The following is a 12,509-nucleotide window of genomic DNA, read 5'->3' as shown; positions in this document are numbered from 1 at the left end:
AGGAAAGCTCAGAGTTGGGTTTAGAGAAGCACAATTCTTGGTTCATTCAATGAAGGTTGAAATTCATTGAGATTTAGCAGCCTAATGAGGAATTTATCACCTGGTATCTAATCAATAGACTGGGTTCTGACGTAATAGGCAATATGTTAAATACTAGATATTGGAAATATTGTTTGTCTGGAAAATTGTCTGGTTTTGTTAAACAAAACCTTTTTTAATAAAAATTTATTACGCATAAAAATAGGACATGCAGCAATTTTTCAAACTCACACTAGCGGTCCAAGAGAAGAGTCGCTTGCGTGAATTAACCCATGGAACCATGCACATCTTTACAGCCGTGTGGTCAGCTGCTCCAGCCGGGAACTGTGCAACAAATGCCATTTTAGATGATCCCTCTCCCGGCCTTTTCCAGTAGTAAGTATGGAAGTGCCAATGCTGTAACAAAGTTGCTTTCGTATTCAATAGAGCAGAAGGTTGGGATGCAACGTAATGGAACATTCTGTATCCGTTAGGCCTCATGCAGATGGCTCGTGTATAGAGCACATGGAGTTCCTGGATTCCGTGGGTCACCATATGGCGTCTGCTTCTAATATGTTGTCTGATGAAACTGCACAATTATTTTTTCTGCCAGATTTATATGAATCAGACACAAAAAAAGCTAATTTCAGAGGTAAGGCATGACATCATAGTCTTTTCTAGGTATGGTATTACAGCTTCATACAAAACGGAGACTATAATACAGTAGTATGCACGAGCCCTTAGGTAACCAAAGTTTTACTCCATCCCAGTCTCCACTTCTGGAGTGGCGTTTTATATTAGTACCAAATCCCGGAAACATAACTTGGAACTCCTGTGCTTGAATGCAAAATCTGTAAAAGGGCTCTCTGTCTTCTGTGCGCCATTTATAATACTGATGTTCTCTTAGGCGGCACAAGAACTTTTATATGTTGTCTTCATAACATGGGAATTGTTAAAAAAAAAAAAAAATTCCAATTTTAATCAAAATTACTTAATTAGAAAGAAATAATAAACAAAAAATTGTACAAAAAATAAATCTACTGTAATTATGTTCTCTTGCTTTAGTCTATTGGAATAATTGATGCTTCAACATATGTTGCCCTCTGGTGTTCATCTTAATAAATGCAGCAAAATAGTTATGTGCGCTAAAAAATTATGACATTTTGTATGTTATTATTGGGCATCTCATACTTTTGGAGCTTAAGAAAAGGCGTTTAGTTTCATCAATTCCATAGTTACTTTCATGTAGAAGAAGAGTGGTTCACACATGGCCAACTGTGTAAGGAAATATTCTTCACATAGGAAATAGTTTTGAATGGTGGGCCTATTACTATCATGTATAATATGCAACGGGTCTAAGACGGAACCTACCCAAGAGCATTGCACACAGGCATAGCTGTTATGACACAGGACCCAACTCAGCCTGCATTTTGTATCTAGCATTTTTAGAGGGCGTCAAAAGTACTTTGAAAAGCAGGACGAAAAACATTGCCCCATTGAAGTTTGCATGTATTTGTTTCCATATCTTTATGTATCTTAATGGAGAGTGATAGCACGCGTTTCAACCTCTCCACTTCAAAAAATGGACATTAAATGTAATGTTTGGCCCTTGGCTAGATTCAATGGCTGCATCTTAGGCTTCTATAATGTGGTGAGTTGGCTACCAACAGTATAGATAATGCAAGTTAGGTGCATCCCTCATAGGACTGGATCCAAACTACCTTTATGAATATGAAGAGAAGGGCCTGGCTATACTCTGATTTAAGATGGATCCAGAGGCAGTAATGAACTAGAGCTAGCATGGGTGTGTAACATACAAGTCATGCCAGACGAATCTAATTCCCTTCTATGACAGAATCACGGACTGGGTTGATCAGGGAAATGCGGTGGATATAGTATATATTGACTTTAGTAAAGCATTTGATAAAGTATCTCATGCCATACTTATTGAAAAAATGACCAAATATGGGATTGACAAGGCAACTGTTAGGCCTCTTGCACAAGGCAGGTCTGGATTCCGCCTTCGGAATCCCGCACGGAATCTGGCCCTAACCGCGGCGGGTGACCCAGCGTACCTGTGTGTGCAGGCAGGCTTCCTTGCCGGCGTCCGCTCGCCTCTGTCTTCTTCCAGCTTCTCTGTACTGCAAATAGTCCGCATGAATCGACATCAGACATGCGCAGTGCAGATTTTTTTTCAACACCTGCTTTTTCCGCAGCTCATCCGGAATTACAATTGCGGACGGGCCGCGTGTCGGACAGTTTCCATTGATGTCAATAGAAGCTGTCCATGCTGGAACCGCAGGAAAATGGAGCATGCTGCGATTTTTCAATTGATTTCCGCTGGTGGTCATGAAAAATCACTTTGCCATAGCATTCTATGGACTGTTATTGCTGCAGAACCCAGAGGCGGATGCCAACACCGGATTCCGCAGCAAAAATCCGCTCATGTGCATGAGGCCTTAGGTGGATTCACAACTGGCTGAGTGATTGTACTCAAAGAGTGGTCATAAATGGCTGCACATCCAAGTGGAAGAATGTATCAAGTGGGGACCACAAGGCTCTGTCCTCGGCCCAGTGTTCTTCAACATTGTTATAAATGATCTGGAGAAGGGAATTGATGGGAAACTGATCAAATTTGCCAACGACACAAAGCTAGAAGCTAACACTAGGGAAGATAGAGAGAGTATTCAAAAAGATCTAGAAAAGCTTGCACAGTGGGCAGCGACTAACAGAATGGTATTTAACGAGGAGAAATGCAAAGTCCTACATCTGGGCAAGAAAAATTTAAAAAAACACATACAGAATGGCAGGAATTGGGCTAAGCAGCAGCACATGTGAAAGAGACTTGGGTATATTAATAGATCATAGACTGAACATGAGTCAACAATGTGAGCAAGTTCAGAGAAGAGTCACCAAGATAGGAGCGGTCTGCAAATCATGTCCTATGAGGAACGGTTAAAGGGTCTGGGAATGTTTAGCTTGCAGAAGAGGAGGCTGAGAGGAGACTTAATAGCCGTCTACAAATATCTGAAGGGCTGTCAGAGTGCAGAGGGATCAGCCCTATTCTCATCTGCACAAGGAAAGACTAGAAGCAATGGGATAAAACTGAAAGGGAGGAGACACAGATTAGATATTAGAAAAAAAACTTTCTGACAGTGAGGGTGATCAATGAGTGGAACAGGTTAGCACGGGAGGTGGTGAGTTCTCCTTCACTGGAAGTCTTTAAACAGATTGTGGACAGACATCTGTCTGGGATGATTTAGTGATCCTGCATTGAGCAGGGGGTTGGACCCGATGACCCTGGAGGTCCCTTCCAACTCTACCATCCGATCATTCTATCTTTATTCATACATGCCTGGCCAAATATGGCTGAATAAAGACTGACCTTTCACCGTTGTGGAGTGCTATTGAAATTTATCTTCATGGGTTTGTTTGGTTATTTCTTTTAAACATATATGGGATTGTTCAAAAAGAAGGAATGGATTTGGGGATTTAATTTCAAACTACAAAAGAGGGGTGCACAATCCACACATCAACGAAAAGAAGAAGGTTCAAAGTTTTTTATGACATACCAAAAAGTTCCATCCTCTGCCAAACTGCAGCGCTGTTTCTTGTTGTTTATAGGAAAATGGCGACACTGCAGGAGAAATAGTTTTGTGCACTTGAGTTTTCTAAGTGTGAATCCATTATTCAAGTGCAACGTGAATTCGATTGTCGATTCCAAAAACATCCACCTCGTCAGGGTGCCTACCCACTACAGTTCTTTTTCACTGCGAAATTCGCTGTGTTGTTTTTTCTCCAGGTGTCTATGGGACTTGTTAATATTAAAATCGCAACGCGGCAAAATTGCGATTTCGCTGCATTGAGATTTTAACATTAACAAGTCCTACAGACCCCTGGAGAAAAAACAACTCAGCGAATTTCGCAGTGAAAACGTAACGGTGGTGGGTAGGCACCCTCACAAGCAAATTTATGAGCGGCACAGAAACCATGCTGAACTTTGTTGCATATGCCAACAGAAAAGCACTGGTCTCCTACGCACATCTCATGAAAACGTGCTGCAAAGTGGCAGAAAAATGGAACTTACTGGTATGTCATAAAAAAATGTAAACCTTCCTCTTTTCAGTGATGTGGATTGTGTACCTCTCTTTTGTAGTTTGATATTAAATCCCCAAATCTGCTTGTCTTTTGAATAACCCTGTACGTAAGGGGGGTTACGCAGTTGTAAGCTATTGATGGCCTATCTGCAGCATAAGTCATCAATAGTGGATTGGCAGAGGTCCATTGTTAAGGACCCCTGCTGATCAACTTTTCTCTGGACCTATGCACTCGAGTTGATTTCTGCAGGAACAAACAGCTCCATTCTCATTGCAGTGGCCAAACTTGGTATTGCAGGCACAATAAACAACTTTGTTATATAAAGCTGGGCCACTGCAGGGGGGACACATAGCTCAGTGCACAAGGGCACTGACCCAGCAAACAGCTGATTAGCATAGATCGTGGGTGATCTACTATTGATGACCCATCCTGAGGATATGCCATCAATAGTTTATAACCGGACAATCCTTTTAAGTTTGTTATCTAGTTTTAAAAAAAAACATAACATCTTCATATAGCCTATTAGGAAATTCTGAGTTAATAGAGGGAATGTAATTTAGGATCCTCATCTCTTGGCCAAAGTGGGGAGGATTTACATGGGTTGTCTCTGTCTGGAAGACGTACCCTATTCTCTTATGCAGCTCTCCCTACTCTTTCTAATCTAACTCTTCTACATTCCCCTCAGAACCTAATCCCTTCATGTCACACTATTCCCAAACACCCCAAACACTATAATGCACTTCACACACGCAGATAGAGGCGGCTGACCGGCTCATGCAGCTTTATATATACTACTCTAAAAAAAGCTGGCTGGACTATTACACAGAACAAGCACTGCTGCTTGACACCCATATCTCCTCATAGATTGTAAGCTCTTATGAGCAGGGCCCTCACTCCTGTTGTTCGGATTGTTTTATTAGTTTAACCCCTTCGTGACGCGGGCCCCCCCCTTTTTTTTTCCATTTTCGTTTTTTCTACCCTCTTTAAAAAAATAGTAACTCCTTTATTTATCCATCGACGTCGCTGTATGAGGGCTTGTTTTTTGCGGGATGAGTTCTAGTTTTCAATGGTGCTATTTAAAGTACCATACAACGTACTAAAAAACTTAAAAAAAAATTCCAAGTGGAGTAAAATGAAAAAAAAACAGGCATTCTGCCATCTTTCAGTGCGTCTTGTTTCTACGGCGCACAAACTGCAACAAAAACGACATGATAACTTTATTCTATGGGTCATTACGATTGCTACGATACCAAACTTGTATAGTTTTTTTTTACTATACTACTATTTTTTTTTTCAAAGATTTAATTATTTTCAATTATTTTCTGCTGTCCTCTTGTGCGCACAATAACTTTTTTATTTTTCCCATCAACGTAGTTGAGCAAGGGCTCATTTTTTACGGGATGTCCTGTAGTTACTGTTAGTACCAATTCAGAATACATATGACTTTTTGATCGCTTTTTATTGTGCTTTTTCTGGGAGACAGGGTGACTAAAAAAGTGCATTTCTGGCATTCTTTATTTTTTTTTTTGGGACAAAGTTCACCGTGCGGGGTAAATAATGCGCTTCTTTGATAGATCAGACTTTTACGGATGTGGCGATACCAAATATATATTTTTATTTTATTATTTAGATTTTTTAATTATAGATATGGCAAAAGAGGAGCGATTTAAACTTTTGTTACTTTTTATTTTTACAACTAAAAAAACTTTATTGATCTTTTTTTGTACTTTACATTTAGGTCCCCCTGGGGCACTACAATATGCAATGCTTTGATCGCTCCTGCAGTATGACGTAATGGGGATGGCTTGATAGGCAGTCTCTCAAGGCAGCCCAGGGGCCTTTCAGAAGGCCCCCGGCTGCCATGCCCCTGAACATCGTTCGGGGCATTTAAAGGGCTTCAGCCAATCGCGGCTATTGCCCACGGGTGTCAGCTGTAATAAACAGCTGATGCCCGCGCTGTATGAAGAGAGGTCGCCCTGCGACCTCTCTTCATATATACTCCGACGCTCCAGGACGTAAATGTACGTCCTGGAGCGGGAAGGGGTTAATATAGTATGTAATATTTAATTTTGTCTGTTTCCTCTAACTTGCCAAGTGTTGCAGAATATATTGGCGCTATATAAAGATTTTTTTTATTATTATTACAAAGAAAACTATTGATCTGAATGGGCATTGTGTAATACTAGGCTTCCTTTTTGATCATGCTGCAGGAAAAATATACATTTACTGTACTCTCTGGTTTCCACAGTTTACCGCTGATTGTTGGGGGGGGGGGGTCACAGCAGGGGGGCACTTTGTGATCCGCTTATTGGTACAGGACTCTAACAAATAGGAATTGTCCAAGATGCAGAACCTCTTTAAAGTGGACCTTACATGTCCTTCTGTCAGCAGGATAGGCTGCATAGTTTTGTAGCTGTGGCCTTGCTGACTACAACGGTGTCTTTTTCTTGTTTATACCTGTTCCCCCATACAGAGTTTTCCTAGATTTGGCTCCCGTTCCCGTGAATGTGTCAAGAGGGTGGTCCCCATCACGCACTTTCCATCAAGTCTGACTCTGAGGGGTGGTACATGAACAAATGAAAGACATCATTAGAGTTTGCGGGATTGGTGGCTTCAAAGCTATGCAGCCGACCCGCTGACATGAGAACATGACAGGTCCTCTTTAAATACTTTTTGAGGATTTCCACTTACCTATGAACACATTTGAAATAAAGATACAAGCCGGCCCGTGTCTTACTTAATTCCTCTACCATCTTTATTGTATGTTCCATATAAAAAAAATCCCTATGTTATATAAATTAATGAGGCTTGAGGCTCTACCAAATGTGTCTACATCTATCTAAACTTGAGTCTGTGATGGATGGTAGAGAGCTCTGAGTCTGTCAAACTTTGGCCCACCTTCGGTGAGGTAACCAAAACTCAAGTCTTCATCTGTGCTTGAAGAATAGAGTGAACTCAAACTGCCACATATTGAGTTATTGCCTTCTGCAGAGTAAATATGGAGAGTATCAGCTGGTTGGCATGTCCCATCATTATCTGCTGCCGAGACAATATGAGCCACATACTCCTGGAAGTTGGAGACACTGCTCTCCGTATTAGTTGACTCTTCAGACTGGAAGGGTTCACTCCATCTGTCATCATTGAGCAGATGGTCTGGCGTATGATAAAGCATTGATCTTGGTTCACTTGAGGTAGAACACAGCCGATGGGTATTTGCTTGTGTTGGCTGTCTTAGTTTCTGGAGGTCATATCCATTCTGAAAAGAGATAATGCTGAGTTATATCACAGATGTTGTTTGGAAATGAATATGTACATTCAGTGGGTTTCATATTGGCAGCACAGTGGCTCAGTGGTTAGCAATGATGGGTCCTAGGTTCAAATCATACTAAGGAAAATGTGGCACAAAGTGCTAAGGCAGCAGAAATGCAGTCCTAAGCGCTCACTTGTGACCTGAAGGTTGCAAGTTCAATCCCCGCAAGGTTCAGGTAGCTGGCTCAAGGATGCCTTCCATTCTTCTGAGGTTGTTAAATGAGTACTTAGCTTGGTGGAAGGGGGGAATGAATAAATTACCTCAAAGCGCTGTGGAATACCTTGGCACTATACAAATAACAGGATTTTTTTTTATCTGCATGGAGTTTGTATGGGTTTCCTCCCACACTTCAAATATAGATGTGGACAAAACCCAATATCAAGTGTACATCACTTGCTGCATAACAAAATTCAGCATTTTTGATGGCGTTCGTTTCCAGGCTATATCCGACGATTGATCAAAAATATGGCAGAGGGAGTTTTAGGGTATTTTCACACAACTTGGAAATGCTGCAAATTTTGTGTACCGCAATCAGCTGCAGAAAATACAAAGTATTTACAGTGCAAACATAGTGGATGGGATTTTCTAGATCCCATCCAAGCGCTGCAGAGAAAAGCCACAGTGTAGATCAACCTGGGCTGCAGATTTTTAAAACAATTTCTAGCATGTCAATATAGGTTATACATTTTCATTCTGGATTTCACTCCTTCAAATGAAGGGGTGAAATCCGTAGCAAAGCCGCACTATTTGGTGTGGCAAATTTGCCACTGCAGAAAATCAGCAGTATGTAAATATACCTTTAAAGCTTGGAGCCATATTAACTATTACCTTTGAACACAACGTTTACATGGAGAACCATACAGTTGAGAAACTATGTAACTGCATTGCATTACTTGTCTTCTACCAATCCTGATCTATACCCTGTATTGTAATTCAGAGCTGCATTCATAATTCTGCAGACTTCAGAACTGTATTCTTCCAACATTCCTTCTGCCTGGTTGACTGCACAGAGTTTACACTGGTGTTTTGCATGCTGGGAATGGTCATATTTTCACGAGGCACCAATGTAGAAATAGTAGAAGCAAACGGAAAGCTTTCTGTTTTTAGAAAAAACTCAATGAAATCAATAAGGAAGAAGACAGAACCGTATAATTCAGTCTCTCTGCTGCAAAAAGGGAACAGAGAGAAGGAAAGCTTGAAACGTAGGCCAAACGCTGGTGTGAATGAGCCCGAAGCTGTTAAGGGTATTTCTGAGGACTTAAAGTGAAACTTTTTTGAGGCAAGCACCCAAAACTGCATTGAAAAGTGTATATTACATGGTGGTTCTGAAAATCTGTCAAAGGAAATCTGGTCTGACTAAGGCATTGGTCTTCCCAAACAGGTGGTCTTTTCTCGCTGCATGCAGAGTGACAGTTCTCCTCCCATACACAAAAAGGAAGAGAGCTGTCACTTTGAATTCAGCAGGCGGGGAGACGCCAGTGCGACCCACCTCCAGGCCTCAGAGTTCAGCTCCAAGTCTAACTTCAAAGTGCATTAATTCTGCAACACCGCAGCGTTTCTGAATAAAACCCTCACGGGGCAACTGTCTTCCATGTCTTAGGTTCATTCTCCCCATTGATCGGGTAGCATTAACCTGATGGCGGAATCCCTTTAAATCTCTTCTGCAGCCTTGAAGTTATCATCCTCAATCTTTAAATGGCATTCATGTTATGACGTGTGGACCGGCAACACAACAGCCCTCCGCAAACCATACTTTGCTAAATATAGGCTGCTATCGGGTTTGACTTAAAGAGGTCATAACAACCCATTTTTATACTGAAGCTAGCTTACTGGGCTACTGGTTCTGGTCTCAGGAGCCTCTGGCAATCAGCTCTTATATATCCAGCTGTTCATGTACTTTTTCCACATTGGTCTCTGCAGGGAAAATGTAGTATTGTATTCCAGCCTTTCAAATAAATCGCTGTACATGTTAAGGCCCATTTACATGCAAAGACAACCTTTCAAAAGATTGAAAATTGACAGTTTTAGCAATTATTTTGCATAAAGTGTTAATAGACATTAATGTCCATTAGCACTTTATCAACTTTATTTGCGTGTAAAGGGGAGCTGTTTGCTGAGCACAGCATGTGGTCTGAGCTCTGCACACAGCTCCATTGATCTTGCATGGGCTGTTGGCAGAATACAAAGTAATCTCTGACACCCGTGCAGAACACAGCGTGCGGTCCCTGTTATCTCTCTCCGGCTGAATGATGGATTTTAAGCTCACCTTAAAATCATCGTTCAGCTGAAGAGTGAACGATGGTAGCGTTTACGTGCAACAATTATCGCTCATATGCTATAGTTTAAACGAATTTTGAGCGATAATTGTTGCATTTAAATGGACCTTTAGATTAGGATGCACCAAGATCCACTGCTGCATGATCAGTTCTCTGCCCTGGTTCATAGAGGGAAGTCCGGAGCAGAGACCTCCATCCCTATGACATGTGGCCTATATGACCTAATATTAATCAAGATTAGGGAGATTGCAAAGTAAATATACTTTAAGCAGAACTTTGCACTTTTGTTGCCTGACAGCATATAAAGGAGGATGGACTTATTTTCTCCATATGCCTTGGTAAAATCATTCCATGGCAACATGAGTCGATGTCATCACAAGACCAAGCACTGTTGTCATGCAATGTAAGGAGCCTATTACCAGTCTCTGCTAGCAGGTATTTATCATGTCCCCTGAGTTACGCAGCGCCACACACACCTGCATGCGCTCTTATAGTCAGAATTGCTGTGTGCTCACCTGCTCACTTAGATCATGCAACTCAGGACTGGCTCACTGTCCAGGGACGGAGTCACAGCAAAAGCATGAAAAATGGCTGCCTGCAGAGACCGGCAAGCTGGAATTTTCTGCAGGTATTTTGGAAAATTTCCTCTGAAATATAAAATAAAGCCATTTTGAAGTGGAATAATGTAGATGTCTAGTAGAATGGAGAAAAAAAGAAACTCTACTTACAATGACCTTGGTGTTTTTGTTATTGACTGCTCCGCCAAGCCTGTCCGATTTCTTCCAGCGCTGCAAATAACAGTGGAATTAATGAGTTTTGACATCTTGGTTTAAAAGACATATTTCTTCATGTAACAATATCTACAGCGTCCCTGACACTAGACCAAACAATATGCAAGCAAGCTGATAATTTAGCCCTCTTGGGCAATCAGATGCACTGAAAATGTTAAGCTAAAATGAAGCTAAAATGTTGAGTAACCCGCCTACAAGGAGCCAAGTTTATTGGTATAGATGTGCAAAATTACATACATACATATATATATATATATATTTTAAGCTGCTTTTACATCTGCGGCGAAAATTCCAAACAGAGTGGGAAAAAGGAGTCCTCTGGACGAACAGGTTGGTTTTATCACGATATCAAACAGCACTGAATGGACCCCACCAGAGGTGTCTAGAAGCTCTTGGGCCCCTATGCAAAATCTGTAACAAGGCCCCCTACCTACTATGTACTGTTTATAATACTGGTGTCTCCTTATGTGATGGAGGGGCCTTTAGGCCCCCTAATGCTCCAGGACCTGGTAGCAACTGCTACCCTTGCACCCCCTATAGCTACGCCCCTGGACCCCACTGACCATAATAGGGTTCGTTCAGTTTCCGCTCAGCTCCCAGGCATTTTACTGGAAGCCTAAATTAAGAAATACAAAGTCCTCATAGCTCTGTATAATGGAGTTCTAGGAACTTTGCGTTACATTGTATGGAGCTTCAATATGGTGATAACACTACAGAGAGATTCATCGCAAAAAGCATTGCTTCGCAATTCGGCATCCAATGGAACGTAGCAAGCATAATTTTTTCTGCTGAAATAACTTGGGAACCGATTAAAAAGGTCTCTGTATGAAATTATAGGGATATGGGAGGCGCAGTACGACCCCATGCAAGTCCAGGGGAACTGTATTATGGCTTCACACAACTCATAAGTCATACATACCATAAAACACTTCTACGTATAAGCCTTAGGATTCAGGATTTTACAGACACTAAACAATAAAGTGACCCTGATTTTGGGATATAATTCTGTTCCAGGAGTGGAAAGGGAGGAGGATATATTAACTGCAGTTGTTCTTCTCTTTAGCCCCTCGATCAATTGGTTAGGGCCTCAATTCATTCCAAGAGGGCTGCAGAAATTTTCTAACTACCTTATGGACACTGTGCACTGTTCTCTGATTGGCCAATACTGATCATGTGATAAGCTCTGGGCAATCAGAGAGCAAATAAAGTGCAATGGTAGTCTACCACCCCCAATGCACTGTGGGGATTAGGTAGTCTGAAGGTTGCATCAACTATCTTGGATGGCTGAAAGCAGAATCCAGAAGCGGTGGATTGAAGGGATGGAAGAGAATAACAACTGCAGGCAATATACCCCTCCCTCTCCGGCCCTGGGACACAATTTTGTCCCGAAACTTATAGTTTCACCTATAGTAAATATAGTATAGAATTGCATTCACGGCAATTTACTATTACACTTAAACCACATAATCACTGATAGAAGTAAGAAGCTCAAATTCCCCTCCTTCGCCCTGTGAATCTACTAGCGGAACACAGACTGCCATTTATTGCATCCTGTATTCTGCATAATGCACAAGCTTTTGTAAAACAGCCCCTTTCTGATGATGGGCTGCAGGAACGTTGTGGGTAATAGGAGTTCCCTGCAGATGCCAAACCCTATTATCACCCAACTCCCTGGGGGGGGGGGGGCTCAATATTAGGATATGTTCTACAGAGACTGTATTGCTGCTGAGATTAGACTGTATAGCTGTATTATGGCCTGTTACCTGGTCATGTTTTCCATCATTAGAATTTAAGGCAGTTCTTCGCATGTTCTCCCAGCTCTCATGATCAGCAGGTATATGGTAAACTCCTCCTTTCCGAAACTTTGACCGTCCCCACTGACTCCATACTGTATAGGACACCAACAAGGCTGTAACAAGAAGGTAACTTTTTTGAGAACATAACATTTTGATTTGCTGGGAGAACTGGAACATGAAATCATATTATGTACTTTTTAGAACCCAAGATAATAAATAA

The 12,509-nt window shown here is 41.5% G+C and overlaps 1 protein-coding gene across 1 annotated transcript in view; it reads right to left on the bottom strand.

The window, feature by feature from the left end:
* Positions 1-6,925: 6,925 nt before the first annotated feature.
* LOC136578689 (neural-cadherin-like) overlaps positions 6,926-12,509 on the bottom strand; it is a 114,128-nt gene continuing 108,544 nt past the window's right edge. The window contains exons 33-35 of the mRNA XM_066578876.1: positions 12,257-12,402; positions 10,431-10,490; positions 6,926-7,372 (exon numbers count right to left, since the gene is read on the bottom strand). Of these exons, the coding sequence (XP_066434973.1) occupies positions 6,956-7,372; positions 10,431-10,490; positions 12,257-12,402 (623 nt within the window). The 3' untranslated portion in view covers positions 6,926-6,955. The remainder of the gene's footprint in view (positions 7,373-10,430; positions 10,491-12,256; positions 12,403-12,509) is intronic.

The sequence above is a fragment of the Eleutherodactylus coqui genome, chromosome 9, assembly GCF_035609145.1.
Source record: "Eleutherodactylus coqui strain aEleCoq1 chromosome 9, aEleCoq1.hap1, whole genome shotgun sequence".
Lineage (NCBI taxonomy): Eukaryota > Metazoa > Chordata > Amphibia > Anura > Eleutherodactylidae > Eleutherodactylus > Eleutherodactylus coqui.
Note: the sequence above shows the minus strand (reverse complement) of the source record. Positions and strands in the feature narration are given on the sequence as shown.